Source organism: Lepisosteus platostomus, chromosome 10 (genome assembly GCF_059453375.1).
Source record: "Lepisosteus platostomus isolate fLepPlt1 chromosome 10, fLepPlt1.hap1, whole genome shotgun sequence".
Lineage (NCBI taxonomy): Eukaryota > Metazoa > Chordata > Actinopteri > Semionotiformes > Lepisosteidae > Lepisosteus > Lepisosteus platostomus.
In genome coordinates, this window is record NC_142620.1 from 44,240,019 (window position 1) to 44,267,818 (window position 27,800).

Sequence of the window (27,800 nt, forward strand, 5' to 3'; positions counted from 1 at the left end):
GCCCCTGTGGTGCCTCCTTCCTGCCCCTGTGTGTTTCTGCGGCACCTCCTTCCTGCCCCTCTGTGGTACCACTTTCCTGCCCCTGCTTGCCTCCATGCTGCCTCCTTCCTGCCCCTGCCAGCCCCTGACCTGCACCCCGAGGCTGGCAAGAGATGACGGCTCTGTGTGAATGGAGTTTAAATGCTGTTTTGGATAAACAGCGCAGTGGTGCTGACTTTCAAAGAGGCCTATGTTTAGTTTACTAATTGCTCTTGTCTCCTACTGCTCCTGCAAGAAGTGTTTTACCCATATAAGGGGGTGTAATTATGCTGGTGAAACTTAACTCCTGCAAAGAGAGTTCTTTCCTGTCTGCTTTGTATCGAAACTAAAATTTGTTAAACCAGAGCTAAGATGGCGAAGTTGACTAAGGTTTTTTGGGGGGTTTTCCCCATCTAGATTCTGTTTTGTCTAAGGCAGGAGGTTCTAGTTGCTGGACAATCACTTAGTTTCATGTAGAATTTTTGGAATTACAAGCTTTCTAATCAATTGATTTACTAGAGGTGACACAGTGGTGCTGTGGTTAGCATCACTGGCTCACAGTGCTGGGGCTCCATGTTCAATTCCTGGGGTGCTATCTGCATTAAGGGTTTCCTCCCATAGTCCAAAGACAAACTGATAAATGAATTGGCTTCTGGGAAAATTGGCGCTGGTCTGAGCGTGTGTGTCTGTGTATGTGCTCTGTGATAGACCGTCGTCCTGTCGAACATTTGAATTCAGGATTTAAGAGATAAGCACAGCCATTGCAGTGTGAAACCACTTTAATATAACTTATATCCTATATGTTAACTTCAATAAAGATCTGTTTTTTATTCTCTTCATTTAAAAGATGCAGTATTGCAGTGATGCTTTGTGGAACCAAACGTGGAAGTAGGATGTGAACATAAGTTCCTCCCATCTTTGTTTCTCTTCTGTGCATCATTGATTGCTGTTACTATTTATTAATCCATTTCCTCGACCACTCTGGCACCCCTGGTCACAAATAAGCCTCCTGTTGAAGGAGCCCAGGTGGGCACCTGCTTCACGTTTTCATTGTCAAGGGGCATAGCGCCAGTGGTCCGCCTAAGGTTTTAGAGGGAATGCAGACCATCTCCTGCAAGGTAATTATGGAAGTCTTATGATATTTGGCAGACCAGCAGGATTGCTGACGTTTAAAATGCCCTGTCTGACTTAATCCACTTGATCCCACCCAGTCCTAGGACATCTTGGCCTGCTCGAGTGTCACCTTATGAAGAGTTCCAGGTACAATTTGGCCTACTTTCAAACTTGCGATGTTTAGACTGCTGAGCCTGACCTCGCATCTGTATGGTGTGAGCTGCCCAGAGGGACCTGCTGTTTTGGAGGTGCTCCTGTCTAGTTTAATTTTGATTTGTGCTAAAGTTTATGTGGTACAATGCAATATATAAAATAATTCTGCTTAATTTCTCAAATATTTCATTATCCATTGTGGCCAAATACACAGACCTGTTTCAGTAATGTTGCTAGCTACTGAAGAGTAAAGGAGCTGATATAGTTTACAAATTGACACTGTTATTTGCATGCCTTGCTTTAGGAAAGTTTCATTTTCAGGACAAATAATAAACACCTTGTAGTCTGACTTGAACAGCAGAAGACCAAAAAGGAATTTACAGCATTGTGCCATCATCATGGGTGTGGAGAAGGCAAGGGATAAGATAAGAGATCACTTTATTGGCCCTATACAATTTCTTGCATTAGGAATTTGTCTTTTCGCATACCCCAGCTTGCTCTCCATGAGACGCAAAGGCACACAGGCGGGGAAAGAAGCTTGGGGTCAGAGCGCAGGGTCAGCCATTTATATGGCGCCCCTGGAGCAGTTGGGGTTAAGGGCCTTGCTCAGGGCCCAAAGGAGTAGGATTCCTCTGCCGGCCGCGGGATTTGAACCGGCAACCTTCCAGCCACAGGCGCAGATCCTCAGCCACAGAGCCGTCGCTCCGCCCCACACGAATTGCTGTGCTCTCTGTGAAATGTGATCCTCGATCATGAAATTGATCTGATTTATTTTGAACAATCTCAGGAGCTTTTCTCCAGCCAGCTTGCAGTTACGCGTTTTGGACCATAGGGACTGATGGTGACTTGATGATGGAATGGGAATACTTGACTGTTTAGTGGCCCTGAATAGATACACAGTAAAATGAAAAGTCTTGTTTGTGTAAGTGAAGGTTGGATGCTCCTCAGGTGTTTCACTGCATGTTTTGTGGTGATGAGATGTTTGTGGCTTTTTCCCCAAAGGCATCTAGTTCCCTTTTTATTCTTTCACTTGACCAGATTTAAGATTGACTAAAGAGGCACAGTGGTTTACCTCACATTAGAACTCCTGGCGAAGAGAAGTGTGAATCATTTCAGGCATGATAGATCTGTGACATTAAGAATGCCAAACAGATGCACAGCAACTCTGAGCAGGCTTTTATTTAAAATACAAACTTCTTTTGGGGCAAGACAGAAAAATAGTCATTTAGGAGGGATTACACTATAATTTATATCTTGTACCCTTTTTAACATTAATTAGCAGCCATGTATGGTATTGCACATGTGAAGACACGCCTGCATATTCTGTTTATAATAATAGAGACTCTCCTGGTTATTGGTTATAAGTCTATTGACACTGACTTTGAGGTTTCTGGAGACAGCAAATTAAGAGTCCACAAAAAATAATGTGGTTCTCCTGGACTATTTACGGATCAGGCCGTTTCCTAAGCAAGTCCAAAGAGTTCAGATAACTGCCAGAAGCCCACAAAGATTATGAGGTGATAGATATTGTAAAAACCAATGCCTGAAAGTGTTGCCAATATACAGTAATATTTCTAAATGTGATGATTTTGGAAGGCGAAGCCACAGGATTTGTCTGTGCATGTCCTACCCCTAGAAACAAGTCTGCACTGTAATTCTTTCCTTTTCTAAAGCTCTTCACTGACTGATCCAAGTATGCGATGCTACTGTAACAGTTTTGATGAGCACATGTTTATAGACAGTTCTGGGTGAAGTGATAATGCCACAGCAGTTTCATTGTTTGGGTTAACATGAGGCTAAACTTCAGAAGACACTGACCTTCATCTTGATGTCTGCTGCAGTACAATCAACTGCCTAGTGGAACATTTTTTATGTGTAGAGTGGAAACACAACAGGCTTTACGTCACGTCCTCACTAGACAGTGTTAAATTACATTTTTAACCAGTGAGGTTTATTTGAGTGTTGCTCCTCCTTGGGATGTTAAAACACTGAACTTAAGTTATGAGATTCCCTAAAATGTCAGGTGGTCCGTGGGCTAAAAATCCCCAAAGTGATTAAATGATTTCAGAGTAAATATAAATAGCCTCTCAAGGAGATGTGATTGTAATAAAAGGCCATGTTTCGCTTGAGAAATGAAGTTGATTGGGCATGATGGAGAGTGTCTTGTCTGTCAGAGGAGCTGCCCAGAGAATGTTCTGCTTCAGTGAGCAGCAGACTAGTCCAGGGGGAAGGCAGCCGGTCACCACGCCAGCCCAGGAATGTGACATCCATCTCTTCAACAACTTTTATAAGCTGTTCATAGTTAATGTATCGACAAGTATGAGATGACTGCAAAGCTGACTTCGCTCATTTTTGGAGCCGCACTTGTCCAGGTCAGCCAATGCTGGTTTTCCTTCACTCACGTGGTAAGATGTATTTGTGTCCTTACAAGCAATTTCAATTACAAGCATCCTGCCCTTTTACTTTTCAAAATGTTCCTTTTATGTCAATATTGAAGCTTGGGTTGTGTAGCCTTCCTTCTCTTGTCTACACCATAGCAGGATGTTTTTTTTTTTACAAAGTATGATTAAACCTTACTTTTACCAGGTTTGTGTAATTTGATCAGGGTAGAGGCTGTGTCTGTGTAAAACGTTTTGAGTGCTCAAACCTTTTAAAAGGAAGTTTGGCCATCTTTAGGTTATAGTTTACATTTCTGACCATAGTGACTTGTTAGATTTGTTGTGTGCTCGCGGCATGCTGATGTATGAACCCTTGATAACCATGAATGGTGCCTGGGCACGATTGCCTTGTCTGTCATTGTTTGTGTGCGATTTTCAGTGTTTCAGTGAGTAAGAGGCATTCTTCATGGACCACTGTTTCTCCGTCATCCAAGCAATGAGATGGGTGCAGGCTCTTCTGTGGGATAGGCTGCAAGACCTGCTTTTTAACCTTAACTTAGCTGATGCTTTTATTTGATGAGTAGGGGGATGATCATGGATGGCCAGTCCTGGTTTTGGAGGAATGATCTGCACGTTTTCTAAGTTTCTTGAAAGCATTTGTACCTGAAGAGCTGAAATCTGTCCTTAAGTCAGTCTTGTCAAGCCAATAATAAGCTTGCATACATTAAGAGCTGCGTTGGAATGAAAACCTGGAGCTGCATCAGCCCTACAACATCAGGATTCTCTCCATTCCTCCTCTTATGAATCAGTGGTATGCCAGGGGCTTGGACTCACAATCTGCTTCAAGAAGAAATTATTTGACCACTTATAAATGTCATAGAGAGGTATCACAGAGAGGCCAAAAGAATATATTTTTTGTACAGTGTTGTATCGCAATCATATGTTGTTATATGTGTAGGGAAATTATCTATATTGGTAAACTTTAGTTCTGATAAGGTCCACTGTACTGTACACTATACATGGGTTAGTCTAAATGCCCCAGCATTTACTTAAGTTAAAAAAAAATTCACACGTACAGTATGCATTTCCTGCTCATGATCCACATTACTATGTGTTACATTGATTTATTTCAGTTTAGAGATATTTGATTTTAAAAAGGAGTTGTATTCTTTTAGGACTGAACCAACCTGCCCACGCGCTTACCCAGAAAGTTGGGCTGAGTTATTCCTTCTGGCTTTTCTGCACAGAGGGAGGCTTCTGGTGAATTGGCTTTAATTTCTTTTTTTTTATCTGAAGCAGTGGGATCCATCCAAACCAGAGGTTATCCGATCTTCTCAGATCATAGCAATGGGGAGGAAATGCTGAATCACACCGAGCAGCTGTGAAATCAAAGGAGTCTGGCGTTGCGTGTGGTGTCCGGGTGGCTTGCTTGTGTGGTTGGATACACTTTGTGCTCCTCTGAGACTGCTCCAAGCTTAGTTGCAGATAGTGGGCTATCAAGATTCACTTCTTAAAGCCTTCTGTGTAGTTGTTTGGATTTTAAGAGCTACCCTGTACAGCTGTAGCTCATGAGGTGCTCTCTCTCATCTTGCTGAATCCTTGCCCTTTTTGTTTTTCCTGACTGAAATGACAGACTGAGTGTTATCACTGAAACTTCAACACAGACAATACCACTATGACACTAACCTGGGCAGTTCAGTGCTTCCTGTACTTAGTTAAAACAGATGTGATCCACACATCTGCTACCACTAAAGTCACTACTGTCTTTAAGTCATCTTGACCTGTGAACAGAAGTTTAAAAGCAGGTTTTCTACGTCTGCTCTAAAGAGGATTGACTGAAGAGAAGCAGTATAGGCTTTCTTTTGTCAGTCATCAAAACTTGTGTATTGCCTATTCCAACACTTCTGCAACCTCAACATTTAGAAAGAATGGCATCCATGACGACGAACGTCCTTTGCTTATGAAGCTTTTTTTACTTTAATTTCAATCTCCAGGTAGTATACCATACTAATTTGTATAATTGTGCATACTTTCCTGTTAAATGTGCACATATTTCAGTCTTGATGTGCTAGGAGCCAATTAAGAAAGTGCTGTAGCACAGGGGTGTGCTTACAGACATTAACACAAGTTAAAGACGGGCAGCTGTTGACAGGAGGTAAAGAATATTTTTATATACAGACGGCTTTTTACATATTTGAATGTTACGCTGCTAGTTTCTACCTCTGACACTAAAGCTTAATTTGTGTGTTTCTTTGAACTTTGCCATTCTGGCTGAGACTGTGAAATTTTTCAGTCGGATTTTTAAATCATGTTTCACAGTGCAGAGCCTTGGCCTGGGCTGTCTGCTGTAATCTTATCAGTCCCACCCAGCCTCTTGCATAGAGTGTGCTGTGCTGGGAGGTCTAGTTTGGGACTGTCCCAGGCTCTCTTGTGCACAGGATCCCTGGCTTCTCAGATACCATTTTAAGAGCCCTTTGTTTAAAATGTGACCTTTACATGTTTGGTCATGTCTGAGCCATATAATGTTCCAAGAAACAGTTTTTTGAATTACATCTGGGTATTGTTTGCAGTTTTCACTAAGTTCCTAATGAAATGGCAGTTGAATTATTTGGACTAAAAGGAGAGAAAAAGAGGTAGATTTAAATTGTCCTTGAGTCTCTGCAGGGGTCCATATCTCATTTAAATGTACTGTGCACTGCAGGTAGAAGAGGTGCTGAATTCGATGCATAGGGTAGATTGTTTTAGCTTTGCAACAGTCTTACAAGCTGCCTGTTCAAAGTGAGGATGTCCCCTTCTCTTTTAAGTTTGAAGCCCTTCTTAAGCGCTGGACTGCTCAGAGGGCCCTTGGAAGATCAATTGGCGACGTTCAGATTAAAAAAGTTGAGGAAAATGTAATGAACAGTAGTTTTGTTAATTAAAATCTCTTGGCTCAGATCCACACTATAAAGTGGTTAATTTCAGCAGTTTGTGTCTTTGACAAGCAGCACACACTTGGCTAGAGATGGGGGTCAAGGGTATGTAGCTCACTTCTGCCTAGCCCTGCCCTGTTTGTGCAGCTATGCTCCCAAGCCACGCAGGGCTCGTGGCACAGCCTGGAGAATACCGGTTCAAATGGAGAAGTGGACACATCTTTCATTCTCATTATAGGCTTCCACAAGATAAACATATCTGGAGTCTGCAATTCGGAAATAACATGACATCTAAATCTGGTTAAAAATAAACAACATTCTGATTTAAAAGAGGTATTTTATCCTTTTACATAGGTAATGTAGAATTGAGAATACCTTAAGGTGTTTTCATAAGTTTCACTTTTAATACATTTCTGTACTGGCTGCTAAAAATCCTTTAGCAGTTGTCTGGTGTTTGCATGTGGAGAGCTGACTGTAAATACATGACTAAAATAACTGTATATGGGAGTTATTTTTCCCATATACAGTCGTGGACAAAAATCTTGTCACTCTTGCACTTTTTGCAAATAACTCACAATGTTCTCTAACAAATATTTGTTTCACTGTTAATATTACAGAACCTTTTGATTGATTTTTGATTCAGAACTTAATATATCCTTTTAAATCAGAAAATAAAAACAAATGGCATTAACAAACTTATTGACACCCCAGACTCAGTATTTGGTAGCACCCTTCAAATCTGGGAGAACTGGAGCAGTATCCCCAAGAAGAGTGGGCCAAACTGCCAGTACAGAGGTGCAGGAAACTCATTTATGGCTATAAGAAGTGCTTGATTGCAGTTATGTTGACCAAAGGCTGTGCTACCAAATAATGAGTCTGGGGTGTCAATAATTTTGTCAATAACATTTCTTTTCATTTCCTGGTTTAAAAGGATATATTAAGTTCTGAATCAAAACCAAATGTTCTGTTATATTAACAGTGAAATAAAGAATTGTGGAGACCAAATTCTTTGGTCAGTTTCAACTTATTTTATAGAGACAAATTGTGAGTTATTTGCAAAAAGTGCAAGGGTGCCAATATTTTTGGCCAGGGCTGTATAATATCCAGTTGTAACTTCTGAAGTCTATAAAAGTATTAAGCATACCACTATGAGAATAGACTTAGGCATGACTCGGCCAGTTAGAATTTCAGTTGCAGACTTGTGCTAAAGTTGGTAGGTGAGTCTGCGGTTCAGTGATCCAACTCGTAGCCCACACAGCACCTAGACACTAGCTGGACCTACAGTACTAGTATAAATAAAACTGTGGAGGTGGATGACACCATGAAAGAAGCCTAACGGCAGTTTTGATTTGCATAGGCCAGCAGATTTTTGTGCTAGTGCGTATGTTTATTGTGAAACTGCTCTGATTGACCACAAGGATATAGAGTGAGCCAAGGGTGCTACCAAGCTTTCTACCCTTTGTAACCTTGTTCGCTGAAAATAGCAGGTCTCTAGGGTCAGCATGAACAGCAGAAACTACATATCCTGGAATGCCACGGGGGGTTAAGATTTATTTCCCATGAAATAAATCATACCACAGGATGGTCATTGAAGTAGGCTTTGTGTATTAGTAGAAAGTGACCAGCACAGGTCTTTCTTTGCCTCTGAGAGACCAGAAATGGGAGCAAGATACCTTCCTCTGTTTACTCCTGTAGCAGGAGTTTTGATGAAAATGTTAAAGTAGGACAGTAGGAATAACCTGTGAAATCTCTCTCAAAACTTTTGACTCACTATTGCTTTAAAAAGTGAACTAGACATTTTTGTTTCTTGTTGTAACAGTATAGAGTTTGTAAATATTTTATAATAATTTTAAAACATTCTACTGAAATAACTCCACAGGTAATAGGAACTCCCCTCCCTAATTTAATCGCACCCACCTGAATGATGAGACGGCAGCCAAAATGTGCCAGTACACTTGCCTCACATCAGCTATCAGTGGGGAGGAGAGCAGAAGCCATTACTGGTAAAGGCCAGGGGGAATTTTTGGCTAGGACTCTGCGGTATCACCCCTTTTCTTTTCGAGAAACATCCTGGGACTTTTAATAACCACAGAGTCAGATCCTCAGTTTTACATCTTATCCGAAGGATGCCACCTTTTTACAGTATAGTGTCCCCATCACTAACTGGGACATTAGAACACACACGGACCACTGGGTGAGCGCCCCTAATGGTCCCACTAACACCTCTTCCAGCCACAACTTCAGCTTTCCCAGGTCTTTCATCCAGGTACTGGCCAGGCTTACACCTGCTTAGCTTTGGTGTTTAGCTGAAGCTTTGGCTTAGCTTCATTTTGTTTTTGCAAACAAACATACAATATTTGTAAAATGAAGAACTGTGGTTATTAAATTCAAAATCGCACTTCCTGTGTGTAGGGGCAAAAAACATTGTACATAACAGGACAAAGCCAAAAGTATCCAGCCAAGGGTGGCACAAAGTATTATACTCGACTGATAATAAATCTGGATTCCTAGAAGCCCAATGAGTTTGACACTTTGCGTGTAGAAGATTAAAGTTAGCAATTGTATTTAAATTAGACCAAAGCTGTTGGAGATGGGAAGACCTGCAACGAGGAGGTGGCCCAGGCCTGTATCTGACTAGGTTATTGCAGTTCTGCATCTACGATCATTGTAGCTGAAAGCTAGCTTTATAGTTTTTGTCCTCAGAAGGGAATATGAACTGACTTGGGAGCCTGCCCTCTACTGGAGGAAGACCAGTGTGTCCTAATCTAAAAACAACTAGAAATCAGTGCTTAGGGGCCAGGGTAGGCACAATCCTGTAGTGGGGATCATAACTTCAATATTTTACTCAAGCTTGGAAGATTTATTTTCATGTGTGTAGCCTGGATTGTCGGTTAATATGTTTTTCATTCACAAGGTCTGTGTGCCAGGATGTTTTCTGTTCTTAGCTATAGACCTTGTGGCAGAGTCCAGCTTGCTGTGGAGAACAAGTGGCCGTTCCTGGGATTGGCCTTCATGATTGGCACCTGTGTGGAAATGTTACGCACAGCTGAGAGATCAGAGTGAAGGAGTGAAGAGGTCTGGAACACTGCCTGGGTGAACGTCGAGGAGAGTTGCAGTGCTGAATGGGTCTTGGGGTCAGAAAAGAACATTTTTGGCATATCTCATGGTCTTAATGATGGGGAAGGGGGTTGCTATGACTTCTTCAAAAGCACGTGAGGGTAGGGTGCCTACACATCGATAAGAATGGATTACTGAAGCTCTAATCTTAGAGAATGTGTTTAATTCACAGAGTAAGGCTTTCCTCTTGCTCTTCCCTCTTTTTAAAAAAAAACAACCCCTCTGGCAGAGGTACAAGTAGATAGAAAGATATCTCAAATGCCAGTGAGAAGACCACTAATCCGCCCCTGTCACTGTGAAGGAAGAAAGCTTTTAAAGGAATTGTATTTAATCACGTGGTGTTTGGATTACCTCTATAAAACAGAAAAGCAGACAGTTTTTAAGATTGTTTTTATACATAAGTTCTTCAATATTAACCCCTTTAAAAATAATTGTATAATAAATTAATTCTACTACTTCACTACATTCTTTCTATGTCTTTCCGAAACACAAGTTTTGCACAGGTGGATGTTTTCTCCAGTGTTGTATTGTGTTCTCCCTTCATGTTCTTTTGTCTTGCTTTGTTTTCTAAAATGTTTGCTTTCCCAAACCTGCTTCCTTCAGCCACAGAATATCTTCCTCATTTTGCATACAGTAGCAATCGTAGAAAAGCATTTGTACAGGCAGAGTAGTAACAAACAGTATTAACATTATAAAAATTGAGTCCCAGATTTAGATCATTAAGTTCACAGACCAGAAGCTGGTCAGATAGATAGGCAAAGTGAAGAAAATAAAAAATAACAGAGCCAATATGCTTGAGACTATCTGGTTGCTAAGTAAAACCAAGAGGCTGTCCTAGTAATCGATATCGGTAATATAATTGAATCCATAATATAATTAATATTATTAATTGATAATATAATTAATCTGAATCGATAATATAATTAATCCATAATGTCCTTAGTCCATTAGTCCTTAACCTAACCATCTAAATTGTGTATTGTACCTTCCAGTTTGTGAGATCTGTGAGCGCTAGGTAGTGTGGGAATCTGTCAGCAATTTTGCTTTATTTTAGTGCATGCCTTTTCACTTTTTTATGTTGTTGATCTATAAAGTTGTTTTCTCCAATTAACTTGTGACATTCTGGCACAGTTAATTACCTCTTAGTGGAATAAAGAATTTAGGTCACTTAAAGAATGTGGGGGTTTGTTGCAGAATGTGCATATTCAAAATGCTATGAATAACAGTATTGTTAAATACTATTTATTTTCTGTACGAACTCCAACAGCTTGGTGACGTCCCGTACTTTACACTGAAGCCAGGTTATCGGCTTCAGTCAAGATGTTAGTTGATCCCCTAACTTTTTTCCAGAAACAGCCGGGTGAGATGCATCAGGTATTGGCTGTCAAACAGTAGTTTGGCACCGTTGACAATAAAACACCCCCTTTTGTTTGTAAGCTTTCTTATGTTCTAATATGTTCAGCTTAATGGCTGTGATAGAATTGTAGTAAATTCCTTTTTTTCCATGAGAAAATGTTCTAATGTATTGGGCTGACACTTTTTTGGTCACAGTTTATTCACTTTTTGTAATACAAGGCAAGAAATATTTTCTTTGGCATGAGGGTGTTCAGTGGTCGAGGCACTCTAAGAAGCACTTGAATATTCTGTTTTTTTCATATTCAAGTTCCAAGGGGAAAAGGATATGGGATAAAACAAATAATAAAATAATAATAAATGATAAAACACACCTATTGGTTCATTCATATGTGCAGTGTTTAGAGGAGAAATACTACTAAACACCAAATTACTGGAAAGCCTGTTGGATGTGATCAGCTAAAATCCGGTTATCCCTATTATCCAAATCTGTCTTCTACTCAATAAAACACTGAAAAATGAACTCGCTCTACGTTGCCATCTAGTGGAAAACGTGGTAGCAGCTAAGAGCAATAGCTGTGTCCTTCACCAATTTTAAATAGATAATAGATAATACTTTATTAATCCCGTAGGGAAATTGATGAAAATGCGGATTGTGCATCAGCATTTATAGTTCCGACCAATAAAACCTGTTGTCGGCTGGAGATTTCTAATGGTATTCAGGGATGTATTTAATTTCTGTGTTTGTGAATACGGTGTTTAGCAGAATTTATATAATACCTTATTTGATCATGTTAGAATTGCTTTTGTAAAGTACTGAATGTCTAAAATACATTCATTTTTTTGTTTTTGAAGTCGGATTTGCGAAGATGCTGTGCATTCTGCAAAATGTTCCTATTGCACTGGAGGACAATGGATTTAATCTGTGTGAGAAGTATATGTATTGACTTCTCCAGTACTTGGCATTTTCATATTGCCCTTGTCTGGTGCAAGATGTTCTGTGTCTTGACTGACAGAGCCACAGAGTTCCGGGCGTGCCATCCCTGTAAAAAACAAAACGCAGCACTGTCTATAGCCTTAGGAGGATTGAGTAATATTTCTCTCAGTGGTTTGCTGTTTTCTTTGCAATCCGCATGTTAGATCACTGTGGAATTACTTCAGGATGTTGAATATCTACATGTAGACATGCCAGAAGGTTAATTAGCCAGATAACCCAGACACCTGATTCTGTAGATCTGTATAGTCTGGAGAATGTAAGTCTGTGACTACATTGCTTAGCAGACCTGGAGGCAGGTTTAGCCTGTGTTGCATTAGATCTCATGCAAAAATCTTTTAATTTGGAGATATTGAGACATTGGTGTCAGTAACCAAGCTAGACACTCCATGGTTTTTATTATCAGTAGTATTAGTTTGGGTGCCATGTAGAAAACTCAGGTCAACGTGTTTCATACTATTATGGAAATTAAGAATATACTTCTCACCGCTTGGAAAACCATTTTTTCCCATTGTCCTGCTTTAATGTTTCCCCAGTGACCAAGTTTTTTTTTATCCCTGTGCAGTGTGTGTGCTTCAGTCTTAAACATCTGCTGCATTGATGAAGCACTGTACAGTATGTGTGAATGGACATTTCTTTACAACCAATGTATTTTAGTGTAGAATACGAAAGCCTGTAAGCTTCCTCAACTAACATTGTTCATTTTCCAGTTTCTAAAATTTCATCAGCTTGCTTCTTGAAGGAGACCATATTTTGGGCCTGGTTTGAATGTTTGGTCCCACCCAGCTGGGGCATCTGTTGCAGTCACCCACAGCTCTTTATATAAAGTTGCATTTCCTATTCCCTATCCTCAATGCATATTTGAATACGTAAACATGAAAAAGCATATTCCATTTTCTCTTCCTTTTTCACCAGGACTCTACTACTGTGCTGGGGGCCCTGTATGTTGTTTTGGTAGTGCGGTGCAGAAGGATGTGCACAGTGATTAGTATTTAGGTCTCAGGACACAACTGGAAGGTTTCAGGCTGCAGGTTCCTGGTAGAATACTGCACTTGTTTGCTTGAGCAAGGTCCTTCAGTATAGATCTTAGATCACTCCAGTATAATATCGAATTGTATAAACAGATACAAGTGCCAGCCACATCCATGGGTGATTGTAAATTGAAAATTAATGTTTTGAGCCACATATGTACAAAAGATATGCATCTAGAGAAAGTTCATGGCTGAAGGAAAGCATCAGGAAATGGCCACCTATACTGTATGTGTTCAAGAGACTCTTCAGCTGAAGTTCTTAATTATCCTTTCAGCCCCTTCAGAAAACTCAAAATAAATTATTTTTTTCCGGTGAAATGTGCAAGCCCTCCAACCCATGTCTTGTTGACTGCACTGTGATCCTGTGATTGTGGTTGGCTTGTTTTAAGGGCTAAGTGCTTCCACATGTGTGACTTGGCTGCTGTTCAGGCCCTCCAGATGTGCTTGTCTGTGTGGGGAGCCCCCAGAGGCTGGGGATCGCAGGCTGGCTGGTTCAGCTTCAGCTCATTCAGCACATCCTGAATCACCATAGGGAGCTCTTAACAGCCACTGCACAGCACAGAGCTAACAACTTACTGATATCTTCATGCTTCCTTCCTTCCTTCTGTCCATTATCAGAAAGTTGCTTATTTGCAATAAGAGATGCGACCACCCTTTTATAGTTCACATCTGGTAATCTCTTGTGCTATGTCTGTGAATTTGTCTGTATGTAAAACAGGTTAATTTCATCAGAATTTTTTTAATCAGATTGCCTGCTTTGCAAAGAAATCCAAATACATTCTGTAATGGGTATGTCTGGAAAAAACAGAGAAGAAAGATAGAGGAGGTGGGTGTTTGGCTTAACAGTAAAGCAGCAGGTGAAGTCTGTCAACGAGACATTGCTGCTCTGCAGCACTGAGGTTAATCTTTCTGCTTCAGGTCCTGTGTGAACCTCGATTGTCTGTGCTACATGTTTTAGCTGTGATTGGCTGTGTGAGTTTTTATTATTTGTTATTTGAAAATAACAGAATTTCATCCTCTTCCATGCCAAGTTGGTGTCTATTTTTCTGGCTGCCTGAAGGATAAGCTGACAGTATAGTGAAGTGTGATAATGGAAGTGATCAGAAGCGCTGTAGACTGGTACTGTCACTTTTTTTTCCTCTTTAAACATATCTTCCGGTGCTACGTTTGCTACTTTAACCATGCGTTGCCTTTTACAAAATAACTGAATATTGAAAGTCCACATACTGTATGCACCTTGTGTTGAGTAGTTTGGAATTTTGGCACAATGTTTGTTCAAAACCTCCATGAAATTCACTTTAGCATGTTGATATTTTCATCCAATTATTCCATTTGAGTTGTATTAAATACCTTGGGGTTTTTCTCTAGCACAGTCATCTGCTTTGATAAACAAACCCGCAATTATGTTTGGATGTGAGCTGGAGTGAATGGTGCACTTTGGATCAGTCTGTAAGCTACAGTAATGATGGGCTTGATGGCTTATGACACTTATCTTTGTTTTCTGCAGATAAAGTGGTAGGTGTCATTAACAGGAACCAGAACTGTACTTGGCTGCCTGTACTCTGCACATAAATCCATGCAGCTATTTTGCTTCAAGAGCTCTGCTCTAAATAGTGGTACAGCCTAAAATGCATTATGAGTCACTGAGGCAAAAAGGACTGTCTCACTCCTTAGCTGCAAGTATCTGTTCTCTGTAACAATAATCCTCCTTTGGTCTGTGAAAGATTTTAGATCTCGTGTTCCATGTAAATGAAGCCGTCTGGCGTTTGTTTGGACAGAGACAAACCAGACTGCACCAGAGTTCTCCTGAAGCCCCAGAGCAACTGAGTGATGAGAGCCAGCTGTGCCTGTATGGGTCTTTTAGTCACACTCAGGCCAACCATACACTTCGCTTAGTGTCCTCAATTTGAGGCAGAGTGCCGGGAGCCCTGATAGCTAGGGTAAACCTTGTTCCGTTTATATCTTTAGTCAAATATTTGTAACTATTGAATGGAGTAAGTTGTTTATCCAGAAATCCAAACATTGGATTTCCTTTAGTCTGGTGAGGACTTCCTCAGGTGTGTCCAGAACGCCAGAGCCTGCCGAGGATGTTTGTTACTTTAATGCATGCGTATATTCTTGAGGAAAATAGGATCATTTTGATTGATGGCGTCATGGATTTCCCGAAGCCAAATACCTCGAGGTCTTCACCTGGTGACTTGATAGCACCTTTTATCAAAAGTATGATATCGGGTGGCAGTGGCTCTTATAGCAAAAAAAAACCTGCTTTTCTGCATTTGCCTTGCAAGTGCGAAGATTGCTGTGAGTTGTTCAAGAACTGGCAATTCCAAATGGTGAATGAATATGCTGCAGTATTTTAATTTCATAAGCTTATTCTCTGGTCCTTCGTCCTTGATTGCTAAATATGGGTTCCTTTAACCAGGGGATAGGTGTATGTACATGTGTAAATATTTAACAAAACAGTAATGATGCATTTTGACAGTACTCAAGATTGAAGCTCTTGATGCTTCTTGCATAATAATGTTCCAACTCTGGAATGAAAACACAGAGTCGAGGTTAGTTCCTGACTTTGTTTACAGAAGACAAAACATTTCTATATGAGGAACCCTATTCTAAATTTATAGTGACTATCAGCACCCACGGTCCACCCACCTTATTTTAGAACTCTGTTGTACTGCCCTGTACAGAAACCTCCAAATACTGTACAGTATATTGATTCAGTGACCATTAACGCATGAACTGTTTACATCAGGTGAACCATTTACAGAGTTTCTCTTGGTAACTGTTCACTGGGTTGGAATCCCTCATAGTAGCCCCAGGAAGAATTCACAGAATGTGACGTATTTTACGGGCAGTTTGTGCCATTCGTTGGCTGAAGTCGAAGCTGTTGGCCTGGCTGACAGTTTCATAGCGAGATATGCCCTTTGTCAGGGTGGGTATAGCTGAGCATGTGGAGTGACGCTCTTGTGTAGCACCTTTTCAGATGGTGTCTTTCAAGAAATGAAAGAACCCTGGTACTGTGGTCCATTACAAAGATGTATGGTTCCTGCTGCCTCTTTAGTTCATGATCAGCAGCCATAAAACCTTAAGGAGTGTGGTTCTAATTTTGGATCTCTTTTTGATGTGTTCAGACACTTGTAAAATTTGGGGGTGGCCTTCCAGACCCCTTAGGTCTGCTAGCATCCATAAGCTAAGAGAACATGTCCAGATCTGTTTAATGCCTGGGACAGCTCCTGTAAAATATATGGGAGTGTATGCTCATTTCAGCAGTATATACTACCTAAATGACCCTTTCCTGTTGTGGCCATCAGACACCAGGGTAGCTGAATGTAAGTAACTATTTTGTGTGTGCAAGACAGTGTTCATTTGGAAAAGGTTGAGAGCAGTCTGGGACACAAAGGAGGGCAAAGTTTTACTACCTAATACCTCTAGTACCTTTGAGTTCTTTGAGTTCAAAAGTCCTCATTTGGAACCTATACAACATTTATCAATCCAATAGAGAAAGCTCTATGACAAGAGCTTTCTAAACTTTTCAAAATCATTTTGCAGAAATATTTTCTGCATATACTATATATATAAAAGTTGTTGAAAAGGGTTTGCATGGATTGGAATGGAGAAGTAGGAAAAGCCTGCAGTTATTAACTGGTGCCTGGACCGGTATAGGTGTCAAATCTAATCTGTCTGTTTACCATATTTGTTCATGTTTTCGTATTTGATAGCTAGAATTGCAATGTTGCAACAAATAGTTATTGAAGATATTAATATTTGTTGGGGATATGTGATTATATGCAAAGAGTTTTCTGTGGCCGAGACGTCAGTGTGCTTAGAGACTTGCACCTCTGTACTTGTGTTGTTGGTGGTGAGAATGTTACATCCTCCTCCTCTCTTCCATATTGCGACAGCAAGGTTGTGCATGATGGCACAAAGCTTAGACAGTCCTGGAGAAATGCTCTGCTGGTTTTCATTCCAGTGCTAACTTATGACTCAACTGATGTGCTTGCTTGTTAAAACTTTAATTTAATTTGTTTCTTCAGCCAGTGCTGAGGGTCAGTAATCTCCTACTTCAAGGGCACCGTTTCCAACAACGTCAGCTCACAGAAATTTACACTGCTTCTCTCCAACTTGTTTGAACTTCTGCTTCAACAGTTAGTCATCCAGTTAATCAAGTGATAAAGAACATACACAGGTATGAATGAGACACCCACAGTGGTTTTTTTTCTTCGGAGGTCCACGTGGCTATGGTTTCAGGCAACACACCTTAGTGGGGACACTTCTAAAACCCTGCAGTTGGTCCAGGGATGATACAAATTACAAGTCACATTTGACCCTTTAAGAGCTGAACGCAAATTTACAAATATGCTCCAAACGGAAAACTAAAATGAATGTACCAGTGATTAAGAACATGACTGGTCAAAAACTGAAGAGACAGTGATCCTCCAAGACCAGGGTTGGGAATCTGTGTGTTAGAGTACTGGTGACTAAGGTCTGACAAACATGGACATGTTTTGTTTTTGGATAAAAATGGACACAATGTCTCTGCTGAATAATGTTAAGAAATATAAGTTATTTCTTGTCTTTGCTACAATAAAATAGCCTTGCATAGCCAACACTATAGGAGGTTGCCAGTTCTCTACAATTCTGGTTCTTGGTCATATGGTGTGACATGCTTATTTAAGAAACACAACTGACCAGTGGTAATGTCCCTTTTAACAGAGAATTAATCACAGCTCTGAATTGTAGATTAAACAATTATCACTGCATGTATTGCACAATTACCTGACCCTGCATATCTTCACCCCTACAGCTGACAGTTTACTGCGACAGTGTATCCGGTTCAATCCTATTTTGGTGAGCTCCTCCATGTCATTTTTCCTTGGACCTTTGCTTGTACCAACTGAGAGGTATAGCTTCCTCTCTCCCCTCTCGCTTCCTCCCGATGATGGGATTTCAGGCTGCGCTAGGTGAACCGGGCCAGGAACTTCTGAGAGCAGGCCAAAGTGCCTCAGAAACACAGCAGCTCCAGTTACAGTCACGCCTCAAGTTCATGCATGTTGCCAACGAAAACGAACCCCCTTTGACTCGAACCCCCTCCCTCCAAAAGATAAAAAGGCTCAACCCAGACAACTGACAGAAAGGACTAAACCGCTCTGGCACAGTGAGTGCAGTCTTATCTCGGAAGAGCCCAGGGGATGGATGGGAGCACCCTGGAGATTAAGGCGCACGGTCATGTTTACAGGAAAAACACGCTACGATGGCTGCGTGCGCCAGCTAGGTGACAAGTCAAGCTGGTTCTCGACAAGAAGATCCCGCCCCCAGCGCTATGCCCATATGCTGCCGCTCACTAATGAAAGGCGACGGGCGTTGAAGCTCTCAAGGGACTAATTCTGTGCGAATGGACTCCCCAGTGGGATAGCTGCTCTCGAGAGGCCCACATTGGGGCAGCGCGCAGAGCTTTTAATGCACTGCAGCCACTTCATTAATTCTCCCTCTGTTTGAAAAGGCAACTTTGAGTAATTTGGCTTGTATTTGTATTGTGGATTCCTGTATTTACATAGGTGCTCTTCATCTGTCACAGTGGTCAGCCTTTAACTCCAATTTAAATTTAACTCTTGAAGGGTTTAATGCAAGCAATGGCTTATAGATATGAATATTAGCTACCAGTGGCTTTTTACTTCTAGTGCAGTTGTCTGCCTAGATAGGCATTATCATTAAATGAGATTTGTGCCCCTAATCAACAGGAAAGAGGAATAAAAATATATAAGCTTTTAACATGAACAAATAAGAGCTTTATGCAGTTTTAGTGCTCTTCAGTGCTCTAATCAGGCTCTGTGTTTTGTGTGTAGTTGTCTGAAAGTAAAATAGGATTTTGGAAGCCCCACAAACGGTTGTGGGACTTTCAAAGTCGTAAATCTTTTATGGACTCTATATATCAGTCCCCCAAAGCTTAAAAAGCTTAAAACATAAATGTGTAGCACACAAGATAACAGAGTGGAGGAGAGTTGCATCACTGGCTTTGTGCACTGCTGTCTTTCTATTCATCACGCAAGGCTCTGGTTGACTGACTGCTCTCAAAGGAGCCATGTTCGTAAGGAAAACAGACTTTCCCCAGCAATCTGTAATCAAAAGCAGGGTTTCTGTAGCTAACTGAAATTCAATTAATGCACACCATTTAGCTGGTAACAAGACTGTGAACAAAATGGGTTCAGGAATCTGTCATTTCAAGTAGGTTGCATATTGTGCACTAAATATTAAACATTTTGGGAGTAAAACTAGTCAGTGTGTTGGTTACTCCAGATATTTATATCAGAGGGCAAATAACTAGAGCACAATAACTAGAAGTGCAGACATACTAGAAACGGTAACCTGCTAAGATTATTTTTATCTTGGTGTTGGTATCAAAATGTTGTGGCGTGGCACTGAGTTAGGAAGCTCAACAGTCACTGACGCTCAGAAATGCACATTTTGTGGGAAGAATTCTAGGCCTAGTCTTCTTGTCCTTCATGGTACCATTCACTGTAGCAGTTTTTTTTTTGCCGTTCCCATTGGAAATGTTCAGTTCTAATTGTATGTTATCTCTATGCTGTAAACACAACCTTGAGTGGAGGAAATTAAATCCAGAGGAGCTTCATGCAGACTCACCTCCAGGGTGCATCTCTGGGCTGTAAAGGCCTAATTTGCCCTCTGCTCAGCTCTCTTTGTTCTTGAATGCTATTTTTATTCCTTGTGGGACTTCCAGCCCAGGGAGTTCATCTGGCAGAAAACAGAATGTGACTTTTTGTTTGGGACTGTATACTAGAAATGCACATTGTAAAGACAATAAATAATTTATTTTGCCACTTCCTTCAGTAACGTCAACGGTGAGCTTTGTTTGGCCAGGAAACCTAAAATATTCCAAATATAAGCAGGTCTTGTTGATTGTCTGGAAAAGAGTATTTCCTTTCCAAAAAGAAATACACACTAACCTTTGGTCTTCATCGGAGCTCTGTACCTTTGTCATTTCCTCGCAAGCATTTCTCAGGGTTCATATTGGAGACAAATGCTCCCATCTAGTGGTGATTTGTGGAAATACATCAAAATACAAAAACGGGCTCTTCAGACTTTTTAAGAAACCTTGCATTTTTTGGCATGGATTTTATGGCTGTTATAGTTGCAGCACTGGAACGTCAAGAGCAAGGTATTGGACAGAACCTTCTATATAAAAGTTATGGTGCCCTTAATTTGAAAATTATTCACAGTTCACTTAATCTAGTGGTTTAATAAATCGGTTACATCATTTTGAAGGAGCCCACTTTATTGAACTATGGCAGTTTTCTAAAACTCTGTGCAGCAACAGCGTGCCCTTTTTAGAAGAAAATTCACTTATCCTACTGGAGGCTTTGTCAAGAAAAAGCTTAATGATTTTTTTTAAAAAAATTACAGTATCCTCTAACAACAATGGGACCACAAATTCAAAACTGCAGTCAAAAAATTGTTTTTTCATGAGATGAGTATGAAAAAGTATCCCTTGTAATTGTATAAAACCAGTAGTATTAGAACAAAACCAAACATTGTTTTTACCAACCCAATGATTTCCAATAAGCATATGTATTGGGACATTCACCTGAAGTAAATTTCAGAGTGTAAAAGTCAGTATTTGTTGTACATCACTTTGAGGCAGTAACAGCATGACGTCTGACCCACTGAGCTCACCATAGTCTTAATTTAATTGTTTTAGCTGTTCTACCAGGTGTTTGCCACAGCTATTTTGAGTCTATTCTTTGGGTGTTCTGACCTTGTAAATGTGAAATTTTGCTCAGTTGGACTGAAATCTGGAGACTGACTTGATTTTCCACTTTTCACCCGATGAACTGAAGTTGATTTACCTGATCAGTTTTCCTTAACCTGTGTTTTTTGAGTCATTCTCATACTGCATATTGAAATGCTACTCATAAGTTTAGAAGCATTTTCTTCTACTTAGACCCCCAGTCGTAGGTCTTTTAGGCCTGTATTCTTGGAGGAGTTTGCTGGTCTACAGAGATCTGCATGGAGTACTGACACACAGAAGTCATGATGGATGGATTAAGACCATTATTCATTTATTCCTTTTTTTAATTGCATAATGTCAGCATACCCAAAGGGGTTGGGCAGCCAGTTGATGTTGGACCCCTAGAGGTGTTTTTTCTCCTTACTAAGGAGTTTTTGGTTCCTCTCCTCCGTTGTCTTCTGGTCTTTTCTATTCTGTATTCACAACATGTATGGTCACTTGCTTTGTTAAGCGCCTTGGGGCAACCTTGTTGTGAAAGCCGCTATATACATTGAATTGAATATTTTCACAAGGATTTTTCTATAAAATTCCTGAGTTTCCATTAGTTGTTCTTAATGCAGGCTGTGGAATTTAAAAAAAAAGACATTCATATACAGTATGTAAGTAGTCAGCTGTATACACTGCGACTTATTGAGCTTTTATTTTGCTTATCCACTGCACAGCAATTTAAAAATGAGTGTTTGTGCGCCCTCTGGAGCTTCATCAGCTCTTTACACAGCAGACCGTGTTGCGCGGAGACTGAAGGTCAGCCAGCTGGGTGCTGGAGTGCAGGAGGAAGGGCTCAGGTTGTGTGTCTGACCCTTTGCTGTGCTGTGTTCGTTTCAGGCTTGCCACGGCTGTGCTTCGGGATCAAAGTGTGACTGCAGTGGAGTGAAAGGAGAGAAGGTAAGACTCCTGCAAAATATTATCTCCAGACACGGTGATGTTAAGGTCTTCCTGCCGACTTAAGATGCCTTCTCATTATCCACCTCATATTTTCAGCTCCTTGGGGTTTCATTAAGCTGCTTTTAACTCGAGCAACCTGAATGGAGTCCTACAAGGTTGAACCTGCAGCCGAGTGCAAACTGCGCAGCCTCCAGCTATGATCAGACATGCTATTGTGATCGAGTGTCCTGATGACAAATATTAATCACCACACTGAATTTACCCCCTATCACATCTGTGCAGATGTAAAACATAATGTTTTTTTTCCTGACAAAACTACAAAATAATCTGTAGAAAAACTGGTTAAATTCTACATTTCATAATTTTTCCATTCACTCATATACATGTGTAACATCTAATATAGTGTATGTTTCAACATTACAGTTAGAGGGAAAGTGAAAAAGCGGTGTTCTGTTTTACTCAGTATTTTTTTGTGTTTAACATACATTCAGATAAAAAATGTTACTGAAATATGAGTAATTTGTCATGAAGACCAAGAACTTCTGCCTTTACTCTGTTGTTTTACAGTAGAACACCTGTCTGGATAAACTATACCAAGGAAAGAATTGGCTATTCAAATTTTCTGGGCATCTTAAACATTTCACTAGCAGAATTTCCTTTTTTTGACTAATAAATATCTTTCATATTGCGTTGATAGACTGTGACCTTCTATTGTAAAAAAAGCTTGCAGGATATTAAGTACGATCAATAGGAAATGATGTTCAGTAGTAGTGTATGGCTTCTGGTGGAAATCTGGCATTAACTCTCTGAGCTGAGGGACTGACAGCCAGGCCTTGAGCACCAGACTGTTGGAACCCAACCAGCACATGACTGGAGCCCAGAAAACTGCAGCAGGGGTCTGGAAGGCATGAAGCAGTTCAGTTTCATAACTTACACAGGGTTTATAGCCAAATGTCTGATGCGTTATATGTTGTCGAGGTTTAGTTCTTCTAAAACTTACAGAACATGCAGTGAATAACTGATGTCATTTAAAACAGCTGAAGCAACCCTTGTAGTGGTATAATACTCCTCTCTTGTTATACATGCACTTTCACACTTCTGTGTGGAAACAGGTGGGCAGAACTGGTAGCTTTCTGAATAGTACGTGAATGCTTCTTCGATTAACATGAAAAAAGAAAAAACTGGCTACTTTAACAGAGGACATAGTTTGTTTTTCTTTATGTGCAGATGGGGAGTAGGACCTATTAAAACTACCCCATGGAGCAGCTACTTTTAATATGAAGGTGTCTTACAAATATCAGTCACTAGTTAACGGTTTTGTTTAAATAAATCTTTTAAATGTCAAATTCCTGTCTTCAATCCACAAGCGATTCGAAGTATTGTCATGTGTCTTTGTGTCGGGATTTGAATGCGTGGCTGTTTTTGATATTGAAATGTATGAACACCTAGATGCAGTGCTAGACAGACTGCCACTTTTGGTAGAATGGTAACAATCGGGCCTTAGGCTGGTGCCATATTGGTTTGAACCCCAGCCTAGTCTCATGACTTTAACTCCTTCCAGTGTTACTTCACATACAGCTACCTATGTTGACTGAGCTCTCTTTAGTCTCTGGTTGCCTTATATTTAGCTATTTGTGTCTGGTTTCTCTTCCCAGGGTGAAAGGGGTTTTCCAGGATTACAAGGCCAGCCTGGGTTGCCAGGCTTCCCTGGACCAGAGGGTCCCATCGGCCCCAGAGGGGAGAAGGTAAAAAGCATTGCTTTGTGGACTCCTTACAGCCCCATTCTTCTGTGTGGCTGCTTGCATCTGCCTCGTTGTCGAGGTGACCTGACTGACCGGTCAAACAGTGTTTTAATTAGTTATACCCAAGAGCAGGACAGAAGTAAACTTGGTGTTTCAATGACGTCAGTATGGCCCTCAGCAAAGCCCAAGCACTCTCTAGCATTGCTAATCGAGCTTTTGTACAGGTTTTAAGAGAGCACAGTCTTTTTCTTTTATTCCCCACAACGATAATCCAATATGTTGAAACTGCCATTGTCCAGCATGACCACCTTGATTATTCAGCCAGCTGTTGCTGCTGTAAGTGAATGTCATGTAAAATGTGTATAGTTGGATGCTTAAACGCTGTGAGTCATCAGATCAGCCAAACCAGATAAACATTCTGTTGTTACCAGTGCATAGGAGGTTAGAGTTCCAGCGTACCAGTGTTCACCTCATACACTTTCACACATACTTGCAGAACTGTGTGTTCTATTGTCTTGGCTTCTTCCCCTGCATGTTATTTCAAAAGAGATGCACCAGTCTGATCAGGGGCAGGTGTTTTTAGGTTGACAGCCCATTGATTGTGTGATTGGATCCCACATACAGGTTGTCATGCTTTTTCTGTCTTCCAGGGTGAAGAGGGCCCTCTAGGGCCAGGCGGACCCAAGGGAATCAGGGTGAGTACCGACTTCAGACTCTTGCTCTACAGTGCTCTAACACTGCCCTTCCAAACCTCAGTGTATGATGGAATGGGTTATTCACAGTGTGATCCTTCATAAAGAAAGGAGCAGGTTATTCTAAATGGGGATGGAGAAAATGTGCAGTATATAGTCTGCTAAATACAGTGGCTGCCTACATTCAGTATGAGCTAACAAGCCTGAAATACTTAAGTCCTTCAACTTGTAACCAAAATCACTCAACACACTTGCTGTATGTAATGCAAGTAATTAATTCACTGACTTTTAAACTTCTCAACTCATTACTTTTGTAAAAAGATGGTATCAACTACATCCTTTTATTGTTGTCCCCTGTAGGTCCCAGAACTTAAGCTTTTCTCTGATTATTAAGCAATGAAATGCAGAGTAATGTTCTTGTGTATTGCGGGTTACATTAGACAGGTTGAGCAAGCTTACAGGGCTCATCAAGTTGGAATTGAGAGGTTCCAATTTGCTTTTGGCTAATGTGTGTCTGATGTCAGCCTTGCTGTGTCCTGACTGGTTGTTCAAAGGGTGTTACACAAAAGGACATTCACTATGTTATTCTTTGTTTCTAGGGGCCACCCGGGCTGCCAGGATTCCCAGGAACTCCAGGACTGCCAGTGAGTTCTACCCCGATTTCCACTCCTCTCTCTGTGTACCCCATTTTTGGTTTGTCTGTCTCTGTCTTTTTCTCTCCCTGTCCTTTGTTTTTCCTCTCCATCTCTCGCTCTTCTTCTCACTGTTCATAGCTTTCACACTTCACTTTCAGCCCCAGTCCTCTGAGCTCTTCTCCTGTTTCTATCCTGTGCTCTTCCTGGTGTCTCCCTCTGCTTCCTTTCCCAGCCTTTCATTGACTCATTCTGTGTTACTGTACCTCAGTGATGGGTTTCCTTTTCTCTGTTCTTTTGCTGTAGGGTTTGCCTGGACAGGATGGCGCCCCAGGTCCGAGAGGAATAGCAGGATGTAATGGAACAAAAGTGAGTCTGGGCTGCCTCGCTATCCGGACTCGAGTGACCAGGACTGTTTTGAACTGGGGCGCTCTCGGATATGTACAGACGTATGAACTGTAGTGTCATTTTTGGTGGTTCAGATGCCCTTAAGCAGGCCTAAATGCAGTGTACATTAGCTCTTAGACAACATTAACTCAAAACTTATAAACTTTGTAATTGTTTTATTAACACATGCTTTCTATAAACATCAAAATAAGGTTGTCATTTAGGAATCTGTAATTCTCATAAAAAACTTGTTCACACCAATCCGAAATAGCCCTATCCATTGGCCGCCAGTGCAAAGTGTTGTCATAGCTACTTTACTTTACCAGTCAAATCAGACTGGCTTACTGTCAGGTTCTCCTGTCTACACAACCTTCCTGCTAAAAGACTTTGAACTGACCAATACAGATTTTACCAGTATTAACATTTCACTTGAAACAGCTGTAATTACGAGAAAACAATTGCTCCTGCACAAAAGAAGGGAAAGCAGTGAGTGAAGCTGAACTTTGATTCTGAGTGTCTAGACCTGTTCTGTACTGGATATCTGCAGCTTTGTAGGTACACTTATATACATGTGTGGATTTTAAGTGTCAAAAGCTGCTCTCCTTTGTGCTACATGCACTTGCAAAATGTATTTTGAAAAGGTGTTCTTTCAGGTCTAAGCAGCTAAATGTAACATACAATTTAATAACGTTAGTGCTACCAAAAGATGCTAATCAGAGAGTCGGTTATAGATGTGAATTTGCTGTGTAGTACCAGTCATTGTTTTGATACAGGTTAAGTGAGGCTAGTGTGTTTGCTCACCTGTGCTGTTAGGGTCTTGGTGGGACCATGGGAATCATTTGACAATATAGAAGGAACCAGGAGTAAACAGGTGAATGAAATTGTGTGTTTTTGACCTCAGGGTGACATAGGACTTCCAGGAAGCCCAGGTTTTCCCGGTTTACAGGGCCTTCCGGTAAGTGGAACATTCTGACCTCAGTTCCTGTTATGTCAGATTTCTACTAGGTACTGAACCTTCCCCATCACGTAATGTCACACTAGACGTGATCTCTTCCACATCTTTTCTAGTCGCTCTTCTAAGACTGACTCCACACTTGGCTTTTAAACCTTTTAAAATTTGGCCACATCCTGAGTGTCTAATGCTGTTCCATTATTCCATTATCTGTTCCATTATTTCAGTACTCCTAATGGTGGAGAACTAGCCATTCAACACATTCTACAGATAGATGCCAGTTTTCCAGAAACATACTATTTTAAAAGCCACTGATCTTTATGAGACACATTTGTGATACTCGGTTCACTGTGCCACCTAGTGGGCAGTCTGTCGTATTTTCTTGGCCTCAATGGGAACTGAACATTGTACCACAGTTCAGTTTAGTGAAAACGTATAAAGTACTGCCTCCCTTGTCAGACAACATTTCAGGAGTGGATATTGGAGAGTGGAAGTCAGCAGTCTGCCAACTGGTGCTCACTATTGTGAGATGAGCTTATGAAAGAAGAACTGTGTAACTGACAGTGTCCGTGTTTTTCTTTTCTTTAGGGTTCTCCTGGTCTGCAAGGGTTAAAGGTAAGTCTTCCTGTATGCCCTTCCAGTCCTCCACTGTTTATAGTTACATTCTGTCTGCTGCCTGATCCATCTAAGGCAAATTGCCTTGGAAGAACATGAAAGAATTTAACTTCTTCATTTTAGCTATACGATTTTATTTCTAGTTTAAATTATAAATGCTGTATTTTATCATTAAAGTCAAGCTGCTCTAAGCCATCTGTTTTTAATTTCTGTACCATGGCTTAGATTTCAACTTTATTCAATACAGCTTTTTAATCAGTTTTTTGTTGTCAGCACAGCATTTGGTCTTAAAAAATATCGAGTTAGATACGAGTGTGACTTTTCCCATTTCCAATTATTGTTATTTTCTGGGAAATCCTGTGCACGCGCGTTTGGGAGCCGGAGTAGTCCTGCCAGGGTCTCTCTAGGGGGGCGCTACTTTCTGCGCTGCTCTTATCAGCCAGTGGCCTTAATGTCATCCAGCCCACAGCCTCACCTTGTCTCTGTCTGTGTGTGCTTACAGGGAGAACCAGGAGAAGTGATCGGATCAAATCTGTTCGGTCAGAAGGGGGAGCCGGGTCTGCCCGGGCTTCCGGGGACGCCGGTAAGTTTGTTCTTGGTTACAGCTCAAATTTGCTACCAGTTCCTGAAAGGTATTACTCCTACACCTACTTGTGCATATTGTCAAAGTGCTGTTGAGTGTGTTGAGCCAGGCGTCCATATTACCAAGCAGGTCAGTTCTTCAGAAAACGTATTGCCTTGAATTGTCATACTGGGTAAATGGGCTCTGGCTGTATACCTTATCTGAGTCTGACTTTAGGTATTCTTCTTTACCCTTGTTATTCCATTTCTGCGACTGTATATTTAACCAGGCTTTTAAAAAAGATTAATGATGGTCTTTCACCTGACACTCAACACTAGTGCTAGGTTTGGTGCATTTTGCTGCTTCTAGAATATGTCTATGCAACACTTGGATTAGAAGCAGGCACCCCGTGTTTGATACCTTAGAAATATAGGGAGCTGGGTTTTAATAGCTGTCAGTAATA

The 27,800-nt window shown here is 40.9% G+C and overlaps 1 protein-coding gene across 1 annotated transcript in view; it reads left to right on the forward strand.

Annotated features, from left to right (window-relative positions):
* Positions 1 to 27,800, forward strand: part of col4a5 (collagen, type IV, alpha 5 (Alport syndrome)) — an 87,728-nt gene that overhangs the window by 8,804 nt on the left and 51,124 nt on the right. The window contains exons 2-9 of the mRNA XM_088649118.1: positions 21,696 to 21,755; positions 23,411 to 23,500; positions 24,148 to 24,192; positions 24,789 to 24,833; positions 25,128 to 25,190; positions 26,110 to 26,163; positions 26,749 to 26,775; positions 27,278 to 27,358. Coding sequence (XP_088505244.1) covers positions 21,696 to 21,755; positions 23,411 to 23,500; positions 24,148 to 24,192; positions 24,789 to 24,833; positions 25,128 to 25,190; positions 26,110 to 26,163; positions 26,749 to 26,775; positions 27,278 to 27,358 — 465 coding nt within the window. The remainder of the gene's footprint in view (positions 1 to 21,695; positions 21,756 to 23,410; positions 23,501 to 24,147; positions 24,193 to 24,788; positions 24,834 to 25,127; positions 25,191 to 26,109; positions 26,164 to 26,748; positions 26,776 to 27,277; positions 27,359 to 27,800) is intronic.